We start from the raw sequence: 24394 nt of genomic DNA on the forward strand, positions 1-24394 counted from the left end.
TTAATTTCAAATGCTGATTGCAATCAAAATTAGACTGCAATCTCTTTTTAAGGCATTAGAGATTTGTACCCACTTTTCCATAAGTTACTTAATTTTAAAATGAGAAAACTCTGTAGCTTCATACTTGCTACTTTCTTATTTATAGTCATGTTTGTATAAATTATATGTATGCTACAATGTTTTCTTGTTGGTATTGCTATTTTTCTGTGGTTTGGGAAGTGTTCTTGATGCTTTTTTGAGTTCATATCACAAGACAGAGATTGGCTATGTTGCCATGGAAATCATTTCTTTTGTATTAGCGTTTACTTTACGATGTGAAATCAACAGTTATGGTGGTAAAACAACACACTATGGCAGCACTGAGGTAGGTTTTTGTTGTCTGTTGTTGTCGCTGCTGTCTATTGGTTTAATGGTTTTTTGTTGTTAGCAATTGGGTTTCTTTGCTTTTGGACTCTGGAAAGGCTTTATCTAATTCCAACCATATTGATTTCTTTAGACACACATCACTCCATCTTCTACCCAAAGTAACCTGAACTGTTACACTGCAATTGAGATTAAAACATTTATTTGAACCACAATCATCAATTTATTCCTCAAACAAGTATCTACTGAACATCTACTATGTTCCAGGCACTTTCTGGGCACTCAGGACGCATCAGTGAACAGAAGTGAAAAATACTGCTGCTCTCATGTGTTTACATTCTAGTAAGGGAGAGCTATACAAGCTTTAATAAAAATCATATGGTGTGTTAGTATGTTAGAAGGTGATAGTGCTATAGAAAAAAGGAAAAGTGGAGCAGAGTAAGAGGGAATAGGGGTGGGCTCTTATATTTGGGTTGTGAAGGTAGATCTCATTGTGATGACATTTGAGGAAAAACTTAAATAAATTGAGTAGGTTAACTATGTGGATATCTGGGAAAAGAGCTTTCCAAGAGAGAGGGACAGCCAGTGCAAAAGTCATGAGGTGGAAGCATGTCTGGTGAGTTCTAGTGTGCTGTATTGAAGTTAGCAATAGTAAAAGTATTAAGAGATAAGGTCAGAAGATAAAGGGGAGTCTTGCAGACCTCTATAAGGACTATGGATTTTATTCAAAGTAAGAAGGAAAGCCATTGGAAGGTTTTGAATGAGTGACGTGATCTAACTTAAGTTTAAATAGGATCATTCTAGATGTTAGTTTTAACTAGACTGTAGAGGATAGAGGCAAGTCTAGAATGGGGACCAGATAGGAAGCTATTGCAGTTATCCAGGTGAGAAACCATGGTGGCACAGACCAGACAAGTAGCTCTAGGGAAGGGAAGTTTGGGATTCTGGACATATTTTAGAGGCAGGGCCTACAGGATTTGCTAATGGTTTGGATATGGAGGTGAGATAAAGAAGAGTCAAAGTCACCACCCGGGAAAGAAACAGCAAGTTGTTACACTTAAATGAATTGAAAAATCCAATTAAAAAGTAGAGATTGTCATACTGTATAAAAAAAAGCATGATTCAATTATATGCTTTCTGCAAGAGATACGCTTTTTTTTTTTTTTTTTGAAATTAACATGAATTTTATTGCATCTTTAAAATCACAAATAGGTCTGGCATCTTGTTTCCATTGCTGCACAACTCTTAGATTTTATTCATCAGCCTGCTGAACTGTTCCTTTTTCAGAGACATAGATACCATCCAAAAATTTTCTTATATCCTTGTTTTTAACTGTTGTTGCTTGCTGAATCAAAGCAGCTGAATTTGATACAAGTTCAATGTTATTTCCTTCAAGAATTAACTCATCTTTCTGGGCTTGAGATACCGAACAGGCAACACCTGGCCTCATCCAAACCCTGCAGATATATTTTTCACCCAAGAAATTTCAGATTTCAACCAGAGATCCACTCTCCTGAATAACAACGTTGATGGGGAAGTGAGCATACACAGACCTCATCTTGTAACGGAAGCCCAGTGTAACACCCTTGATCATGTTCTGTACATGACTACAGATAGTGCGAACTGTAGCCAGCTCTTTTCTATTTCCCCACCATTTGTCAACCTGAAGCCTCTTCTTTTTCTTCTCAAGTAAACTGAGCTCGACATTGATATGATTAAAGTCCCTCCGCAGGGTTCCTTGGGGGCCCTTCACAATAACTGTGCATCCCTTCAGCGTGACGTCGACATTTTCTGGAATGTCGACAGTCTGGTTGCTGAGAATGGTCTTCATTCTAGCAGTAGATGTGGTAAAGAGAGGAGAGATACACTTTTAAATACAAGCAAGAATAGGTTGTAAGTATAAAGATGGAAAAAGATAAACCATGTAAAAATAAGATTTAGAAAGATGGTATAGCTATATTAATATCAAACTCAAGAGACTTCAAGGCAAAGAACATTACAAAATATAAACAGGGACATTCCTTAATTATAAATGGGGCAAAGTTCCTTAGGGAGATATAACACTCTTAAATATGACTGGACCTAATAACATAGCTTCCTTTCTCTTCCTTTCACAGGTGTTGATTCCTAAAAATTCTTGCACCCTAAAACCCATCTCATTGTTGATGACTGGAAAACCATTCCAAGACAGCAATATGGCTCAATATAAAAATAATTATAATAAATGTAATTCACAATAACAAAATAAAGGAGGAAACCCATATGACCACCAGAACTGAAGCAGAAAAAGTATTTGACTAAATTCAACACCCATTCATGATTTTAAAACCTCTCCCAGAAAGGGGGGCAAGATGGCTGCATAGGGATGTGTGGAATTTTGTTCATCCTCTAGGGCAGCTAGTAAATAGCCAGGAACTGTCTGGAACAAGTGTTTGGGGGATTTTCATGACCAGACACATATCATACACCAGTCTGGAATGTGTGGAAGGGCTGAGATCACAGTGCAGAATGGTAAGGGACATAGGCATTTGCACACTGGTGTTTATGGTGGCAGTATTCACGGTTTGCAATGGATGGAGGTGGCCTAAGGGGGCATCGACAGGTGAATAGAAGGGAAAACTGTGGTGAATATTTACAATGGAATGCTGAGCGGCTGCAAGAAGGAATGATGTTGTGAGGCATGGAACAAGGTGAATGACCTTGAGGACATTATGATGAGTGAAATAAACCAGAAACAAAAGGACAAATATTTGTAAAGCCTCACTAATATAAACTAACTATAATGAGCAAATGCTGTGAGTTGAATTCGAGAGTATAGGTTATCAGGGGATAAAACATGGGCAGAGAACAGGCTATTGACAATGCAGGAGTACAGAAGTTTCAATATAAGGCTATGTAAAGGTTCCTAGATTGTAAGCTCTTACAGCAGTCATGTCTATTCCTGAGTTTCAACTGTTATTTAAGAGATGTTTATTTGGTACAAAATTTATATTCTTTGTAGCACACTATCTAATTTAACCTATATGGTCAGTTTATTTAAACAACATAATGACATGGAACCTAGAATAGGGAATGAGATCTTGTTATTCTGTACTGGTTAATGTAATACCCTGATACATCCCAGAGTACTTCGGGCAGAAGATAAAAAAGTATTTGCAAAGTCCCCTTGAGGGACTGGGGAAAAGGGTGGAAATATTAAACTTCTCCACCAAGGGAATTCCTGATATTCTTTTAAGCATTAGGGATTCCTGATTTTAATAAGTCAAGCCCTCAATCATGGGGCTTGCCCTTTTGAAGGTTGTTACTGCAAAAGAGAGGCTAAGCCTACTTATAATTGTGCCTAAGAGTCACCCCCAGAGAACCTCTTTTGTTGCTCAGATGTGGCCTCTCAGTGAACTCTGCGAATAAACTCACTAGCCTTCCCTCTACGTGGGACATGACTCCCGGGGTGTAATTCTCCCTAGTGACATGGGACACGACTTCCAGGGATGAGCCTCACCCTGGCATCATGGGATTGAGAAAGTCTGCTTGATCAAAAGGGGGAAGATAAATGAAACAAAATAAAGTTTTAATGGCTAAGAGTTTTCAAACTGTGCTGAGAGGTCATTCTGGAGGTTATTCTTATGCATTATATAGATATCCCTTTTTAGTTTCTAGTGTATTAGAATAGCTAGAAGGAAATAACTGAATCTGCTGAACTGTAATCCAGTAGACTTGATTCTCGATGATGATTGTATAACTATATAGCTTTGGTTGTGTGACTGTGTAATTGTGAAAACCTTGTGGCTCCCTTTATCCAGCGTATGGGCAGATTAGTAATAAAATAAAGACAAAAATATATATAAATAATGGGGGCGGATAAAAGGTATGGAATGTTTTGGGTGTTCTTTTTTATTTTTATTTTTTTCTTTCTTTTGGAGTAATGAAAATGTTCTAAAATTGATTGTGGCAATGAATGCATAACTATATGATGATACTGTGAGCCATTGATTATATTCCCTGGATGGATTATATGGTGTGTGAATATATCTCAATAAAATTGCATTTAAAAAAAGTTTCAAAAAAATAACCCTTTCCAAAAACTAGGAATAGAGGGAAATTTGTCAACCTAACAAAAGGCTTCAATTTAAAAAACAAAAACAACAGTTAACATTATATGTAATGATAATTGTTTTCTCCATAAGATCATAAACAACAAATAATGCAAACATGTCTGCTGTCAACAATTCTATTTAATATTGTACTAGAAGTTCTAACCAGTACAAGGCAATCTAAAGAAATGAAAATCATAAACATTGTAGATGTAAAACTGTCTCTTTTTTATAGACAACATGATTGTCTACTTAGAAAAGTCGAAGAATTTTCTTTAAGAAATAGAATTAATAAGTGAATTTAACAAAGTGGCAGGATACAAAGTCAATATATAAAAATCAACTGTACTATATACTAGCAACATACATTTGGAAAACGAATTTTTTTAAAACATATAATAGCAACAAAAATATAAAATACTAAGGAGTCAGTACAAGACTTCTACACTGCAAACTACAAAATATTGCTGCGAGTAATGAAAGATAATCTAAATTAATTAAGAGATTTGCCATGTTACTGAATTAGAAAATTCATATTGTTAAAATATCCATTATCCCCAAATTGATCAATAGATTAAATTCATCTCTTAACTCATATACAGAAGGTGTTTTGAGAAACTAAGAAGCTGATTCTAAAATTAATTTGGATATGCTAAGGTTGTATCACAGCCATACACAATTTTGAGAAAGAAGAACAAATTGGAGGTTTTACCATACTTCATTTCAAACTTATGATAAAGCTTATCAAGATCATGTGATATTAATGTAAAAATTGATCAGTGAAACAGAATAGAGTTTCCAGAAACAGATCCATCCATATCATCCAGTTGATTTTCAACAAAAGTACCCACATAATACAATGGAGAAAGGGTAGTGTTTTCTGTGTCTGTAATTATAAAAACAATTGAACCTCACCTTAACGAGGCACTATAAACAAAAATTAATTTGAGATTAAAATAGACACAAATATAAAATCCCAATTTTTTTTTAACTTCTAGAATAAACAATAGGAAAAGCATTTGCAAACTTGAAGTAGACAAACATTTCTTAGGGCACAAAAGCACTAACCATAAGAATAAAGTATTGATAAATTAGAATTAATCAAAATTAAGCTTTTCACTCTTAAAATAAATACAGTTAAAAAATGAAAAGTCAACCTAAAGAGAGGGGAAAATACTTGTAAAACATATATCTGATAAAGGACTGATATATAGAACATATTAAGAACTCAATAAGATAATCTAGTAAAAAATGGACAAAAGAGTTAAACAGATTTTAACCACATGTGAGTGCCTAATAAACACAGGAAGAGTCTCAATGTCAATAATCATCATGGAAACACAACTTAAAACCACAATGTGATACCACTTTACACACTCCACAATGGCTAAAATGTAAAAGACTGACAATATCAAATGATGACAAGCACATGGAGCAACCTGGAATTCTCAGATATTGCTTGTGGGAATATAAGTGCTAAAATCTGAAAAATACTTGGCAATTTTTTTGGTGTTTTTTTTTTTTTTTTTTTTTTTAGTTACATATATACCTACCATGTAACCTGGAAATTACACATCCAACTTTACTCAAGAAAAATGAAAACATATGTTCATAAAAGGCTTGTACACAAATGTTCCAGCAGCTTTATTCATAATAGTTCCACCTGAAAACAACTCAAATGTCCATCATCAGGCAAATGGATATATAAGATTTAGTATATCCATACGGTAATATGGTATTCAAAAAGGAAAAATGAGCTACCAATATATACAACAGCATGGATAAACATCACAAACATTAGGTTTGAATAAAATATGAAAAATGTACTTAGTATATGATTACATTTATATGAAGTTCTAGGATTGGCAAGCCTACTGTATAGTGATTGAAATCAGCTCACCATATATATTATGGTACAGAGACTGTATTATATACATACTGTAAAGTGATTGAAATAAGATTAATCATAGTCTATGAGACTGTCATCTTAACACTGGATACTATATAACATTTGCTCAGATGAAGAAACTCACTTAATGACAGAGGAGGTATGACAATGGACATGTGACCACAGGATCCACTGGTCCTACCACACAGCACATCAAGAGGAAGGTGCTACTCTTATAGAACACTGAAACAAACTGTTGAAACAGCTTAGGCTTCATCTTGGAAATATCACAGTGCAAACGTGGGGTGCTGTACTGCATTCAGAATGCAGTGCATACTTTAAACCGGAGGCGCTGCATTCCCAATACATGGAAATATATGGGTCCAGAAAGCAAAGGGTAAAAATAAGAGTAGCCCCACTCACCTTGCTCCAGTGACCCACCTGGAGAAGTAGCGTTTCCTTTTCCTACAACTTCAGTTCAGCAGGTCTAAAGGTTCTGGCTCCCAGAGAGGAGATGCCTGCACCAGGGAACACTGAAACAATCCAAATAACCATAAAGCTACAGCTACCAGCTGGTCATTTGGTCCCTCATGCTAGTAGACCAAAAGGCAAAGAAAAGGGTTACCATGCTGGCAGTTGAGCCTTCTTGGTTATTGATACATAATTGGAACCCAGGCATCTTCTGGGACATCTCTTGGTTTTCCTATGCCTAGTTTCAACTATCAATGGGTATTTACAGCAACTACAACTGTTGAGAGCATGGGGACCACAGGATCTGACCACTCATAAATGAAAGTCTGTGTTGCCCTACGAGGAAAGCCACCTACACAGGCAGAAGTGCTAAGAGTAAGAGGAATTTAAAATAGGGGGTAGAGTAGGATGATTCAAGTCAATTATGACCTTGGGATCAACTGCAGCAACTAGGATTGTAACTCATCCTGCTAAGTCTTTTAAGTTTTCCCTAGAAATTGTGAAGGCCACCATCTTGAAAAAGCTCAATAAGGTAGAGTTAATTTAATGTGAGATGAGAATGGATCTGAGCAATGTGAGGGGTGGGACACTCATGGAAAATGCCCGTACTTTGCCCAAATACCCCCAGATCCCTTTATCATTTCTGTCTGTCCCTCCTCAAGCTTCTATGTGCTTTTGTCACTAATGGGTTACATCTGGGACTCTTCTTTGGGTGACTGTCCTCAGGCCACCAGAGCCACTTTGCCCAATTGTGCACAGAGGTGGAAGTATACGAGATTTTACCTTCTCACAACCATCAAGTCCACCCCCTTTCCCTTCATCTGGTCCTTTACAAGTAACACATGGTTTGGTGGGATGAAAGCCCAACTTCCTTACTTTGGCTCAGGATCAGGACAAACTCTGAGGTGTATGTAATTCACATCCCTGAGTTTCCTTGCAGCATTGTACCCAGGTTTGACTTTTTCCCCTTACCTGTCATGCTTCCATCATTTCCTTAGTGGTTTATCCAGAGCACACTTCTTTAATAGATTCCTTGCACATTTATCCTTGTGTCAGTCTGCTTCTGGGAAACCCAACCTAAGACATTTTGTTTTAAGCTTTCATAATACCTGTATTTCCACTTCATGTTACTCAACTCATGGGCAATTTCTTGTTCAAAATTTATCTTCTCTGCCAGAGAATAAACTCCATAAGTAGAGGGACTAGATTTTCTTGTCCATTGTTACATCCCTAGCATCTAACAGAGTTTGTGGCAAATAGATTCAAATGCATGTTGAATGATAAAAGAATGAATGAACAAACTAAGAAGGTCAGAATTAATTAGTGACATTTGTAATTTTTATAAAGAAACAATGCTTTATAGCTTTTAAGTACATTTCGTGACTTAACCTAGGAAAGAAAAGCAAGCCCTACGACTGAAAAATAGAAGTCCTTGGGAATCTGCTTGTCAGTTTTCAACCTTTCTCTAACCGTGGTTGGCTTGTCCTGTATTTTCTAGTCTGATAATTTCGATAAAAGAGAAGACAGAATGAAAATATGAGTCAATTAGGTACCAATCACCACATTGCACTGGTACCAGTCTCCCTCACATGCCATCTATATGGCCACGATGAATTGAACAACGTTCAGAACATCTGATTCCCGGCACAATATTGGCAAGACAAAGCACATGGAACTCACCAGTGCCGCTGCTCAAGCCCACTAAGCGAGGCCTCAGCTAAGGTTCAGGTCATTAGAGTAGTAAATACAGGAGCAAAACTTGTACCATAATCCACCCACTGGGAACTTTGCAGCAGAAGGAAAAGAAAACTGGTTCTCCTAGTTAGTGTTCTCAGTCACTTAATAACACAAATTTCTAAAAGTGGGTTTTCCTGAGTAATTTTAAAGCAAAGAATACAGATGAGAAGAGCAGACGGGGAAAAGTCATCAGTTTTCTCTTCTAGCCTGTCCAGCATTTTAACTACCAAATTGAACCAATTTGAATTCTTCATTTCCTAAATCTTTTTTTCAAGTCCTCTTCTTCCTCTGTGAACTGAATATACTTCATCCAATATAAATGCCAGTTTTGACCTGTAACATGGAAAAAGACGTGTTCATTAATCATGAGACCTTGGCTCAGATTTGCACCGTCTTCCCCTTGGGGACTAAAGAAATTTTTCTCAAGATGAAAGAAATTAGGCCACCTGATATTAGCTGAAGAAAGAGTCCTGGAGAGGAAAAAATCATTGTCTATCATCTGCAGAGATGTATTCTTTTAAAAGCTTCATACTAAAATTTTAGAAATAGTTACACCATCTGAGAAAAGAATGAGAACTGAGTTTACCTGCTATAGGAAGAGATAATTCAAGTAATTAACTCAATAACTAAATCTCTCTTTAAATGCAAATGAAAATTAACTGCCTTAAAATATATATTTTATTCCAAATTTTAAATGAAAGATTTATTCACATAAGCAAATATAAAAGAGGAAAAACAAAGTTCGTGGCAGTGTTGTCTGTATGTATGGATGTGTGTGTATACATATGTATGTATCTGTGTATATATATATGCATATGTGTGTGTGTATGGGTGTGTGTATAGTTTTGCCTTTATTGTGGTTGATTTGGTATTTCTTTAATGCTATTCCTGCAACTTGATAGTCATTTGCCAAAGGCAACCTGATAGCTAAGTATTTTAAGTTCCTGAATGTAATTATCCCACAGCTCCTTCAAAAATATTTAATGAGCCTACAAAAGACACATTGGCATGGTTAAAAGATTAATAAATTAGAAAAAGAAAACAAGGACCAAGAAAAAATAGGAATTCAAATAAGCTAATCTTGGTGGTTATTGACTGAACTTTTAAATTGGCTCTGGATTTCTTGACAGGTGGACAGAAGGCCAAATACGGTAAGTTTAAACACACCAAATGAAAGAAGAGGGAAAAATTTCACTACTTCTTCATAAGAGACAAAAATTTCCCAATTATAAATGTGAGACTGACTATTTCATTTGGATTGTATATAAGAGATCCCTCTGATTAATGGATATTATGCTTAGCACCATTTTTACAGCAAACCCGTGGTCATTTCATAAAATGGTACGTGGTTAAACATATAGTGCAACTAAATGAAGGCGATTTTATGAGCCCAGCTTACATGGTAAACTTCTGGTGATCTAATTTGTTTAAGTGACAGTCTAAAATTACTAAAAGTAGTGAGAAACTTAGATTATTTTTGGTAAATAGAAATTTTATCAGCCAGGCTTTTGATAAGAACTGGATGGTAGAATAATTAGATTATACTATGATAGAAATTGGAAAGCAAATTTCTATAATGTCTATGCATTGAGGAATGCTCCAAATGCTTTGGAAACCAAATAAGTAGGTGGTTAGACTGATCTTTTCTTTATAAGAGTTGATTAACATTTTACCATTCTCCTCTGAATGAACAGCTAATCCATCTATGCCCACAGGTGGACATTCATTAACAAAATCAATACTTTTGTAGAAGAAAGAATTTTAATCTGATCCAATACTCAAATAAGCTATAGAGCCTGACACTTTCACATGGCGGAAATGGTTTTGGCTTAGCAACATTTTTTTTTTAAGTAAGGAAAAGGCAATGATAATCCTTGAGTCTCTATTACTACATGACACTGTATGCTTTTGCAATAACATTTCTTGAAATATTACTTATATGTGAAATGCTGTTTTCAGTGATTTAAATAGTAATTCTAATAATCTGTGAGTTAGATACTAATATCTCCATTTTATAGGTGAGAAAACTGAAGTATGAAGATCAAGATCACACAGCTAGTAAGGCAGTAGACTTTCAAAGACTGCGCTAATAAAGAATATCTGTTAAGAATTAAAATAAAAGAAACTGTTATCACTAGATAATCACACAGTTGTCTACATTGGAAACCCAACAGCATACACGAGCTGAAGGAAATAAAAGAGTTCTCCAATGTTAATTGAAAAAAAAGCACTGAAGGGAAGTCACAGGGTTCTTATATTCCTGTAATAATCAATTAGAAAAAACGTAATAGAAACAAAGATCCCATTCACATATCAAGAAAAATGACAGGGCATCTAGGAATAAATCTAACAAAAGAGGGAAATCTCTTCATAAAGAAAAGTACAAAGCATTATTAAAGGACATAAAAGAAGATCAGAAAAAAATGTAAAACTTAAGACTCAATGTCCTATTTTACACACACAAACAAAATCAATAAATCCATTTCTCCAATCAAACTCCCAAAATGGCCACCAAAAGCAGACAACTCTTCTTTAGGAACATCCAACAAGAGAGGAAAAACCATGTAATGAATTTTTTCTCCAGAAACTCAATAAGCCCAGTTAGGTCATGTGACCAGCACTGGACCATGGGAATGCTATGTGCAGATTGGTTTAATAATTGAGTTCCCACCAATTATTAGCAAGTAGGATCAGATTACCAGTGTAGATTTTGAGTCTAGGTATTAGACCAACCAAGATTCAGCTTTGAAACTGGCAACAGCTTCTCCTGATTCTCTTGGGCTATGTGGAATTGGATTACATTTCTAAAGCAAAGAGTGGTCTCTTAGGAAGAAGGAAGAGAAAGTGAATCCTGGGTAGCCACCCCATGTGTTCACTACTAAATGGGAGATAGCTACAAAACTCTGGGGGAAACCTGTGGTTAATAAAAAATAAATAAATAAATAAAAAAGCCCTAGAGATTGTCAGAAACCCATTCCTATCTAACAGATTGTTGCAGAGAGAAAAGAAAATTTTATAAGAACTTTCCTAAATGCTACTATTAAGCTCATATAGGTTGGCGCATATCCAATATTGGTCCATATCAAAGGCCAAAAAAATTCAGACCATTTGTGTTCCTATAAAACTGTTTTCCTAATTAGAATATGAATTTGTTGCCATGGCAATTATGATGTTTTATATCGTATGCTATCACTTCAGAGCAGGATCTAGAAAACTAAACTGATAGGAAAGAAAAATCTGCTTGGTAATAAGACCAAATGGAATTATAACTCAGACATTAAATCTATGGGAAACACAATTGTATAATGAGAATACCGCGTTTTAAAGGGTCTTTTTTGAATCTCATTGCAACGAGGACAATATTTCATTTAAGATTTATCCTCACTTCCAAACGGTTTTGAGGTAGCTCTCAATATTAAAATTCATATAAAACTGGGCAATTATAAACAACTAGTAAAGAGAAAGTAAAGAATGATAAAATGAAAGGATAGAAACTTGAGTGAAGGAAAGCACTGTGGGAACTTTTGGAAGGAATTTCCATTTCTCTTAACTTTCAGACTTTTCAGAATCAGCAAAATTTGGGGAAAATTTCTTGGCTTCAAATTCACAACTTGCTCTTCAGCAGTGTCCTTTCTGATATATAGCCAATGTATTGAGTTTTCTAACAATGAAATTGTATTTCCAAGATGCAAAATTAATGCTTTTTAATAAATGCAATATTTAGTGTAATATTTAGAATATTAGCTGTACCTCTTCTGAAGTCCTCTCAATTTAATTCTTTTCCTCAGTGTATGTGATTATCTTTGTTTTGTTCTGCTTCATGGTCTTGGCTTTCTTCCAATGTTGGATGATTCTCAGTTGTACGTTTATCTCACTATTGAAATTTCCTTATTAGCCTGTTGTGCTTATTCTATAGCTTGCTTGTAGGCGAAGCAGAATAGGCTGCTGGGCTTGGGACTTCAGCCTCTTTAAAGTGCATTTAAGATGGGACAACAATTCTGGGAAGCCTGTGCCAGTATCTAAAGGTTTAGGCACAGAAAGTCCTTTGTCCTCCGGGGTCACTACTTCCCAGGACTTTGCCCTGTTCTCCAGTTTAAATACCCTCACTCTCTGCTCTGGCCTGGGAGAAATTCTCTTTTTTGTTCTCTGCCTGATACAAGGAGGGAGAGGTCCTTACTCCAGGACCCCAAGGCAGCCCAGGTATCAACCTCTTCCTTGTTTGGAGAATGCTTGCAGCCATTCTTCCTTTTTCAACAAGCCCCTTTAACATGTATTTTGAATTAAGCATTCATTATTCAATCTGATGTTGCTCGTCTTCCTTTTTCAATATTTCCGCATAATTACTGGTCCATGGAGTATACCACTTCTTATATTCTACTTGCATTATGGATTTATTCAAATTATCTTTTCAATCATTTCTAGGGCATGAGTCAACAGGAGGAAGCCACAGCAAATACTCACAATCTGTGATTTGAAATGGAAATATTTATTCTCAAATGTTTTCTCATTGACATTAGAAACAAATACAGAATCAAGTAGTAATGGAAATTTTAGTTGTTCAATGTACTGCTCATATGTCTGCAGACTGATGTCTCTTTTTTTCCATGCGCACAATCATCAGCTGTGATTGGCCATGACAATGCTTGTTGTGGGCTGGATAACGTATAAAGAAACAGAGCTTCAAAGTGTGTAACTGTGTGACAAGAATTTTTTTGTGTGGTAGAAGATAAACTCTCCAGAACTGATATCATTCCTTCCCCCCGCCTAATGATACAAATTGCTGCAGCCCATGGATCCAGGCTCTTAAATGTTGGAAGACTAGCCACTGTGCCCCATGGGCTGCCAAGATCATTGAACTTTGGAATTAGCGAGGCAAAACAGAACCTTCCAACACCTTTGCAAGAAAGATGTTCTCTTCATTTGGCATGTGAGCAAACTGAGACTCAGTGAGGTTGCTGACACAGAGCTAGATATATTAGAGTCAAACTGCCTTTATTCAATGATGCAACTTAATACAGCATACTTTCCTGTATCTTCAGCCCAATATGACAACTCTTACTTCTTTACTCTGTAATTACACACATACATACACATACACACACACACACACAGTCTCTCCATCAGATGTGGTTGATCCACAAGGAATGTGTTTTTATAGGTAAAAAAAAAAATGGTCATGTTGGTAATGTCATATGATTCCATCTAATATATTGTTCCTTAGTTGCATAATGGGATCAAGAAAGTTTTATTCTCCTAAGAGCTGATCAATGAATTCCTCATTAAGGTGTCTTGTGCTTGCTGGGAATCTACCTTGGTAAGACAGGATAAGGTATGCAAACACATTCCAGGAATGGATGCCAAGGTTTCCAAAGGAGAAATCAGTTTGCCCCCGATGTAAAGAAGAAATAAGGCAATAGGAAGCTTACCACAAGAGTGCAAAGCCTGGAAATTAGTGGGAGTCGTTAGGAGGCTTATGGCTTCCTCAAGTCATGAAATTTGATATTGGCAGCAACTGTATCTAGATCTCAAGGGCAAAGGAAGCCCCAGCTGGCATCCAAAATACTACTTTTCTGTGTGTATCTTGAGAGTAAACACCAAGAGTCAGAGACCAGAGCTGTGTTTACTCAAAGGGTAGTTTACACATTCATTAAATGTTCAATAAATCAAGGAACATTCAATACTTTCAGTATTTTACTAGATGTTGCATAAGATGATTTGTATTTCCTACAGTGACTGAGCAAGTGCTAGGGACTTCAAAGGCATTCATTTTAAAGTTTAGAGTCTGTTCGTCAGTCTAGTAGTGTCACAATTGGAAAAAAATATTCTGCCAAGATATGTAAATTAACTTTTGTCTCAGGGATAATGAGATCATACATTGATAAACTAGTCACCTGAGAGAATGGTGCCATTCATTCTGGTTGGGTATTGGGCAATAGCAAGATTCAGGCCCTGGGATGTCCATCTATCCTGTCATTAAAAGTTGGCGCTAAAGCTAACTAAGAGTAGGAAGGCTCATTTCACATTCTTATTAATGATTTCCAATAAGTATGTGTGTTCCCTAATATAAAGAGAGAAAGAAAAAGAGAGCATAAGAGAGAGGGTATGTGCAGGTGTGTGTGTACCCTATTGATGTTCTGATGTCTTGGTCATATGTGTATATTCTACCTGCCTGCAATAATGTATAAGATTCCTAAATACAGAGATCATGTTTTCCATTTCTTTAGTGTTTCCTCTCAAGTATACTTCTTTCCAATGACTGACATTCTAATAATACATTAATAATAATAATTGAATTAAATTCAATCAAATCTATATGAATTAAATGAACAAGTAGAGATTCTATAACTCAAATCTAATTTGAAAATATTTTTAAATGTAATTATAAAGTTTTAACTATAACCAAGAATGGTGTGAATTGAGGAATCTCTGAATATTAAATCCCTTATTATGCAAGACATTTAAAAACATATCTTTGTTTTATATTTAAGATAATGAATCACCTGATTACTATCATTACCGCCATCATACAGGATGATTATGAGATTTAAGTGACCATTAGAAATCTACTCAATTTAGGAAAAACAATTTGAAGAATAAAAAAACACTCTGAGATTAAATAATTTATTACCAGTGCTAAGATGAACACATATACTCAATTTTATGCAGAACTTTAAAAAAATAGTTTTAATACAGTATCAAAATTTACACAAGTATTTTGTCTAAAGACCAGTGCCCCTTTTATTGGCTTCTGCAGGCTCTGCTGCAGGCACAAAAACTTGTTTTAAATGTCTTCAGAATATAGGAATACAACAATTTAAGGATGAAAGCTTTTCTAAGACAGAAGGTGTAAATATAGCAAGCAATTTTCTTTAACAGGGCAATAACATTTAAAAATCTATAACATTTAAAAAGAAAGATGGGCTTAAATGGTAACCCAATTACAATAATTAGAAAGATAATTCTACAGTAAATTAATTCATAAATATTTCCTGGAAACAAAGGGCTGGATTTTCATCACAGTAACACTTTTTTAAGTATAACAAAATCCCCTTACTTTCCCCCACCAATGACAATTAATACACTTTGGAAGGAACTCATTTTAAAAACAAAACAACAACAGAGAATATCTGCTATGTATCAATCTGAATAATTTAGAAGAAATCTGAAAACTGGGAATTGTTGCATTCCTACTTTTATAATCTTAAACTACAGTAAAAACTTAACAGCATTCTGTCACAGGGCTCTCAAACATTCATACAAGAAATTATCATTGCATGTGGATAAACACAAAATATCTATCATAGCATTTCCAGTACATACAATCTAATATTATATAGAGAGTAATTTACCAAAAGTAAGAAATAAACTAAGCAAAGCTAGCACACCCCTTTTCAAACCTCAAGCAATCTGAACAAGAGCTTTTAACCTCAATAATGAAGGACATGCGTCAGTTTCATAAAATGTTAGATAGCTGCAGTAGGCAAAGAAAGCTTTTTTCATAAATGCAGTGCAATATTTTAAGGTCTACATAAAGTTTATTAAATATAACAGCATGTCTAGAAACTAAAATTGTAGAAATTGACATCACACAGCTGGAAACACTTAGAAAAATTATGTTTGCTTATTTTTTAGTTGAAATGATTAATATTAACGTCAGTGGATACATTGAATGAATCTGGAGGTTGGTTTGTCTGCAATACATGTCCCTCTGAGCAATGCATCAAGAGCAAAAGAAAAAAATGAGTATTTATTTTGGTCAATTGAAACAAATGGCACCCTCTGATAAGTACTCTACAAAGTCTTGCTACCCTTCTAGAAGGTATAGAGAAGTTATGTGGTAGTTTTAGCACCTCAAATGTTAAAACCAAACAAAAAGCCAGAAACCCAATCTTATCTTGCATCCACATTAATTATGCTTCAGGAATTAGTATTTTGGTGACTGAAGTATGAGAGATAGGTATCCAACTCTCAAATCTGGGGTGCTGGAAGACACCCCCTCATCTTCAACACAGCATGGCAGAAAACTCCCACCATTATATGTAATGAGTCAAATCAAAATCACTGAGGCCCCCCTGGACTCTTCCCTCCATGCAGGATTCCCAATTTAATCTTAGATCTTCAGAGTCAAAACGTTTTAGTTCTAATGAACATATTGGTAACAAAATGGTGATTTTCAAAGCTACCTTGTTGGAGAGTGACTGTTATGGACACTGAAGCAAGAGACAGAAAATATCAGTTTGATGGGGGATGTTGTACTAAAGGTTTTAGAGGACAAATATGTGCAATGTACAATTACTCCATCCATGTTATTCCATGAATCCAGGTTTGCGGAGATCAACTCTTCTTTTTCTTCTTTTTTTTAACTCTCTGGCAGAGGCGATGTCTTATTTGAAGGAGAGAGCTTCTCACATTGGCCCTTTGTACTGGTTTCCTGACAAATGTTGCCTAATTCCAGGACAGGAACCTGCAGCATCTCCAAGTTTCCTCCACACAACCTTCAAAAAAAGGGTAAGAATAAGCATCTTAATTGTCCTCTTCCACAAAGAGATTTGTGATATGCTGTGGTTTTATGGGAGAAACTATGAGAGGGGGGAAGAAGAACATGAAGACAAGAGACAAAATAACCACATGAATGAGTGCAAACACAAACAAAAAATGTGATAACAAGCTTCTGACTCACAAGAACCGCTCAGTAAGGTGGGACTACAAAACCACAGTACTCCAAATTAGCCAGGGTCAAAATTAACAGATGATGTGCAAAATTCCCCTAGTTAAGTCAGTGGCACTCAATTATGACTGTACCCTAAGTATGTGGGGAACTCATAATCAATTTCTATCCTCAGGGATTCTAATTTCATTGATGGAAGTGAGGATTGGGCAACTGTATTTTTTAAAAGCTTTCAAGATGATTCTAATGCATAGCCAGGATTAAGAACCCCTGAGAGAGATCATCATGGTTCCTATATTACATGCCTAAAACAAGGGAAATCAAAGCAGTTCCAGTGAAGAAAATAAAGAAATCTTTGCTCTCGAGCTAGAGTTAAGTTCTGAGCTGGCAGCATTACTAGTAAATTCTGAGTGCAATATTAGCTTTCCCTAGAGTTGCAGGTCTAGTCATCACAAATCTTAGCCACCAAACAGTATGATCTCTCAGATTTCCAAAACAGAAACCACCCAAATGCAGGGCAAAGATAAGAATAAATTGAGGAATCAATGGAAGAGATCCAGTTACAAGACATATAAAATGGGCCATTTTAAAGGGATAAGAGCAAAAGGTGAGATCAAGAACAATATAAGTGTAAAAGTAAAGCCACTGAATTCACCAATGATATACCAATATACTAACATTAATTGGAATTCACACAACACACACACACAAACACACTCCATAATCCTTCCAGTGTTTCATTCTAAAGATTATATTCAGATTAATTCCAAAAAATATACTTTGCTCTAACATAAACACAAAACCAATTGGTTAAGTATTCATAGACTGTGTTTTCCTTTTTTGTTTTACTTTGCTTTGACTTTAAAACAGAAGTGGATATTCCAGAAAAACCCAAAACTATTCACAGTAATAAAGAAGAAGGCGGCTCTGTCTACATGCATTTCTAAGCCAATGGAACTTAGTCTCTGTGTTTCAGCAGACACCACTACATGGCAGAGATGTTCTCGTGTACTTGAAGGGAGTTATACTTATGATTCTTAAGTATCCGGGAAGCAATTATACTGCTTCAAGCCACATGCAAGAGAGTTCGGAAAGCCTTATTTCTTGATAAATTTAATGTGATGAAGTACAAACACTGCATTGGGAAGCCAAGGGATGCTATGGACTTTCCCTTTCTAGCCCATAAATGTTATACAATCACCTCTCCCCAGGATGCTTTGAATATGGTCTGATCTAGAAGCAGAAGATAGACACAAAGTCTTTGCAAACATCATAAACACAAAGCATTACATGGTTACAGATCAAAAGTACAGCCCCACTTCAAGTATTCAAATATTGCATGCAGTGGACCTTAATCCAGATATCACTATGTGGTGAAAGGAAACTCTTCCATTGTCTCTGAGATAAGCCAGTGATCCTAAGGTGGACACTGGAGTAGTTAACTTTTGATTAAGAAAGCAGAGTAGGCGTATAGCTGAGATGGCCCACCTGGAATTTCAACTGTCCTCAGAGAATTTACAAGAGCCCAACAGCCAAACCTAAAATATAACCATTACTACAAAAAGATATGTCAATTATTTATTAGAGAGCAGTGCATTTATTTCTACAGCACAATTTGGGAAGAGAATAAAAGTACTTCATGCTTACTAATCAACATGATGGTGCTGTGGTTATATAGTAAAAGGCTTTTCATTTTATATATGTCAACAACTTATCTCCTCCAGGAGGAATACCAGAATCTGTAGCAAAACTTCTATTACCCTAGGTTCTACCTGAGTCTCAAAACCTATCTAATGTTATGAGAAGCTTTACATTTCTGTGCCATTACTTAGGAGTACATGGTTCCTGTACTAGGAACAAAGGCTTCATAATCTTAGCTAGTTTCTAAGAAATTAGACACCTAAAAAACAGCATCGCCGTCTTCCTTTTGCTTTTTTCTCCAATACTATGCATTTTTAATATTCAGATAATTCATATTGGTGACACCAATTTTGTATGAAATCAACATCTTTTTTCCCACTTGGCTTTTAAATAGTTTCCAAATGTATGAGTGCTAAGGATCAGATTTGAACTAGCTTGCATTTATTTTCCCCAAAGTTCTGGGGATCGAAGACAAAAGTGGACAGTTAGAAAAGGTGCCCCAGAGAACGTGTAAAAGTAAAGAAGCAGGGCAAATTTTTGGCTTTTTGAAAATATGTTATATAGGGGAAAACACCACCACCACCGCATGGTGTCTTCTGAAACATTCTTTCAGAAATAAGGGCAAACAAAAAGATGAACACAAAACTAATCAAAAGATTTAATCCAGTGAGTCTCTTGTGTGACTATTAAATGAATTTTCTACTATTTCAGAACTATTTCAACCAAAAAGAAAAGAAGCAATCCTTCTTTTGGCATTTCTTTAAACACATCCTGGCATGAAGCACAATGGAAATGATCCTCCCTGTAAGATACAGTGGTTTCCATGCTTTAGGACAGAAAATGCAAGTCCCCAGATGTACCACACTTCAGAAAGTGGAAAAAGCTGTTCCTAAAAGGAGCTCTGGGAACCCACCTGACCTCTTTGTTCATTAGCGAATAATTTGGGGAAGTAACTTGGTTTCTCTGGATCTTAGTTTCTTCAAACATGAAATGCGAGTGTTGGAGTTCTCACCCATGGGTTCATATATGAACACTGTGGTCTGGTGGAGCCCTGAATTCCCAAGTTGCTCTACACACTACTCCGTGGAGAGGCCCTAGAGGGGAACCTCCATAGTCCCTTCCAGTTCTATACTTCAATTCCTATGGCCTGAAATTCATTTCTCATTCCTTCATCAACAGATGAGAAGCAGGAGGCATTCTGAGTGTGTGGCTCAATTTTTTTTTATCTGAGTGAAATATTCAAACAAAAGCCTTAGGACAGTTTGAAAAGCTACAGAAGGTAAACAGTGGTGTGTTTAGGAAATAATGACAACTAGAACTAATGGCCTTTCAAAAACAGACAAAAACGGATATGCAAGAAAGAAAAACAAATAATTTGGAAGGGTAGAAAAATAAAAAGCAGCAATAATACAGGCAAGCAGGAGACTAAAACTCTCATCCAGCACCTATAAAATGCCCATGAGACTTAAGTAATATTTACTGGATTCCAAGAAGATAAATCTGAGAATATCTTATCCTAATAGACCTAAAGCTGATGGGTATTTTTAGACAATTTTGAAATCATAAAAGAAGAAAAAGTATGAGGATAAAAGTACAATATAAGTTCAATTTATATCAATGCTTGATATAATCTACCATGATTTCCTGCATTTAACAAACGGTTTCCTCTACAATATTCCGTTTAGTCATCTAATAAGCTTCACCAATCTAAGTCTTCTTGATTAACTGATGCATTCATGCATATTACTCAAAAAATTAAGTCATCCAGGGATTAATAATAAAATCCAAACTACTTTAATGATTACATAAAATAATCATTGCATGCATCATGAAAGTAAAGTAGTGTTTTGTTTTGTTTTTTAATTTTTACTGTGGTCCCCTCTAAATTCATGGATAGATTTCCATTTGTCTAATTATCTCTGAGGATTATATCCATTTCACCTTACTTTTATCTGAATTTGTGTCAACCGCTGGAAGTAAAGATAATACTTGCATGACATGAAGCATGCAAATAAAGGTAAAGATAACACTTTGTAAGACACTTACCATATGTATGAAGAACTAAGCAAATATTATCTATTAAGGTAGTGAGTTTTCCAAGTACGGTTACAAATAAATCTGAAGAAGTCTGTGTTTTGCTTATTACAGGATTTTAAATATGGATATTTAAGGAATTTCTTAAAAGTATGAAACAGAAACCATTATTTTATCAAAATTGGTACCACAACAGTTGAAACAATAAGTTTTATATTTAGAAACTTTCACAGATCATTCTGGAATATAGAATTAGCTGGACATCTCTGACCTAAATATTCTGTAACATCATTATTGTGTTAACAAAACTGCAATAAAATAAAATAAAACTGCAGTAAAACTAAAGATAAAACAGTGAGAGTTCATTTTATTGTCATATAAAAACATAAAGGCATTTGATCAGCATTTTAAAAGTAGGTATTTAGAAAGCAGTAACTTAGCTATGATGAGGCTTCAACACAAAATATACAATAAAGCATATTAAACTTACATTGCACATTTCTCTGACTATAGCTTTTTCTGTCTCACTAAGGTCATGTTCATACTCTTTACCCTGTTGGCGATCTATAGTTTCCTGAACATCCAAGACCTGGATTTGTTGAAAAAGAAAAGCAAATTTCACATGGAAAAAAAAGAGTTAGTTGTGTATAAAATCATTAAGGAGCTCCACTTTGTAAAACCTTTCGCTTTCTCCGTGTCTGCATATCAGAGTGGATTAGTATATGGCAATATCTTTTTAAATAGTTGATTGTTCTGAAACCTGAGATCAGTACTACATGATTTTCCAATGGCCATTCACTTGTTGATTTCCAAGCAATTTATTGCATCATTAATAATTAATCGAATGCACTAATGTCTATAATGTCTAAAATAACTGGATGCATTTAGTTAATTTTGTCATTAAGATAATTTAATAGTGTTAACCATTTGGAGACAGTCATATCTCTGGCTCCATTGTAAAAATGAGCAGTATAATTAATTACACACCAAACAGTCCAAATGATATGTAGACATGGCCTATAGAAAAGATGACTAAAATAGATGATGGTGACAAGTGAAACTGGTCAGAACCCAGGAATATGCACGTAACACTTCTTGTTAACATTAACACTACCGACCTCAGATTTCTAGCCTGGCCTTGTTCTAACACCCTAAGAAAGGAACATGGAGACGGCACTTTGACAGCAGCAAAGACAGTGACTGGACTCTTCTGGTGAAAATATTTGAGCAAATCTTTTAAATATTTTTCATTAAAGCAAAGCAGGGACGAGGTGGTTTTAAACAATTTCTGAAACCTATGTTTCCACATTTCTAAATTATCCCTAAATGGGTTGAAAATAATATTCCTTTTATAATCTCTGTAAAATTCTTGGGTTGCAGCTTTCTATAATACAAAAGAGGACCAACCTTCAACTTTGCCTGCTGTTTCTTTTTCTCTGTAACTATCAGCTTATAAATCAAAGCATTGATGTAGCATAAAAAATGGATGCTTTTCCTAAAAGAGCCTATAGAATTCATGCTGAACTGTGACCCTGCTGTTCTACTTGGTTCTGTTATCATGGTCAATGCTGATGGCTGCATCTAAACGTGTCACCTGAGAATTTGCTCCAATGAACAGATGAGCCAAAATAAATGACTTGAGCATGAACTGGAACCTTCCTGTCAAGTTCATGGACACTCTGAGACTACCAATATTTACTGAACATCAGTCCCGTAATGAATATCGAATTCACACACTTTTCTCTTGTTAATTCAAAAACACTAGCTTTATTACTATATACACACTACTTTAGAGTAGGATGTGATACTCAGCTCAGATTAGAATGTTTCCATTCTTTACATAATTGAAGGAAATGACTGACTATGCTCAGTGAATATTCATAGAAAACTTAAAGAGCTCCTCCAACAAGCTCATTTGCATACAAATTCAATTTATTATGCACCTTGGGAAAGTGTACTTCAAATCAGTTACTTTCTACTAAATGAAGTGAAGCTTCAATTAACAGTAATCATGAAATTTTAAGCAAGAAAAATGTGGTCTTATTACAAGTGGACTAACTTCTCACACCGATTTATAACACATACCCCCAAATAACATCATAGAGTTTATTAAAGCCTCGAATTTTCTTTGAAATCAATCAGAAGACGAGAAACTGAGCCATTCTTCTGATTATCCATTTCAGAAGAGAAAAATTTCATGATATAAACCACATTTTGATCTGTGGCATTTAAAAATAAAACTTGTCAAATGGCCACATTTTTTGACAATATAATCTTAAGATGCATTTCTCATAGACTATTTTGCACATATTTCTGTTTCATGACACAGTTAACTGATGGAAGCAATACATTTTATATTCAAGAACCTCCAGTTATCCAATAAAGATACTTCAGTAGCTCAGTATCACCCATCTGTCAACAGAGTACACTTAAGTGTTCCGATCATAACATAATACCTCACTCTCTTGAGGTAAAATTTTATGTGAAAATTAAAGAACAAATTATGAGAAAATTGAGGAGCTCTTCGTTGCCCTTCCCTTGCATTTAGGCCATACGAACACCTGCATTGAGAAATCTGGGAAAATTACAACATGACTCTGCTTATCTGATTCAAATTGCACTTGTCATTTAACAAGGCAACAGGCTGATATGGCTTTCAGACAGCTTGAAAAGTAGGACAATGAGTTACTTTTGGAATATGTGCAGACATACTATCACACTACAAGACTGAAGCCAATCTCTGGTATATTTTCCATTTCCCAAATGCTTTTCCTAGCACCTGATTCATGCTGAAGGTCCTCCAAATGCTGTTGTCGAGAACCTGATTCTTGTCAGTCCATAAACCAGAACCCACCAGATGCAGGGCAGTGCGTTTCAGTTCAGTCGTGCCTTCCCATGAATTTCTCTCGGTTGCTCACTTTGGGAATTATGCACGACTAAGACAGAAATGTCAAGTGCACTGACACTGGCCAACAGCATGGGTCTGCTACCTTTTCTCATTAGCAATCAACATAGGCTTTGGGGAAGCAAACTCAGTTTGGTGTAAGCTAAAGCAAAACACGATGAGGGAGCTAAATCTTCTGCCAAAACCAAATCATCCCCAAATCATTCTGAAGTCCTCATCTAGTTATTTGCTATATGGATGCCACAGAAGGTGTGGCATACTCTAAAAGAGGGCATCTTCATTCTGATGATAAATCATTCTGAAAGTGAAACAATTTTTTAAAAAAAATTATGAAACTTATGTGGCAAAAGCAAGACTGAAGCACTTTAACTACTTTATGGCTTAAAAAGGTTTGATTAAGGCCACATGTTAGGAATTATAGATATATTTGCAAGACGGTGTTTCACACTTTGGAATTAATAAAAGTTGAAGGGTTGTCTGAACTTTACAATATCATTTATAGCCTGTACCAGTTTCTTCTTTTAGGTAAATATTCATATTGTTTGTTTACATTGTTTATTTATTATTAATTTTATGTTATTTACTTAAAGTTTACT

At 35.5% G+C, this 24394-nt stretch overlaps 1 protein-coding gene and 1 pseudogene across 7 annotated transcripts in view; both read right to left on the bottom strand.

Annotated features, from left to right (window-relative positions):
- Positions 1-1557: 1557 nt before the first annotated feature.
- Positions 1558-2194, bottom strand: LOC119512568 (annotated as a pseudogene).
- A 12969-nt stretch (positions 2195-15163) lies between these two features.
- CCDC85A (coiled-coil domain containing 85A) overlaps positions 15164-24394 on the bottom strand; it is a 232407-nt gene continuing 223176 nt past the window's right edge. For 4 of the 7 annotated variants that reach the window (XM_037807382.1, XM_037807381.1, XM_037807380.1 and 1 more), the window contains one exon: positions 15164-17045. In XM_037807382.1, the coding sequence (XP_037663310.1) occupies positions 16996-17045 (50 nt within the window). In that variant the 3' untranslated portion in view covers positions 15164-16995. Of the gene's footprint in view, positions 17046-21383; positions 21483-24394 lie in introns of all 7 variants that reach the window. The other 3 variants (XM_037807377.1, XM_037807379.1, XM_037807376.1) reach the window with 1 other exon arrangement.

Source organism: Choloepus didactylus, chromosome 17 (assembly GCF_015220235.1).
Source record: "Choloepus didactylus isolate mChoDid1 chromosome 17, mChoDid1.pri, whole genome shotgun sequence".
Classification (NCBI taxonomy): domain Eukaryota; kingdom Metazoa; phylum Chordata; class Mammalia; order Pilosa; family Megalonychidae; genus Choloepus; species Choloepus didactylus.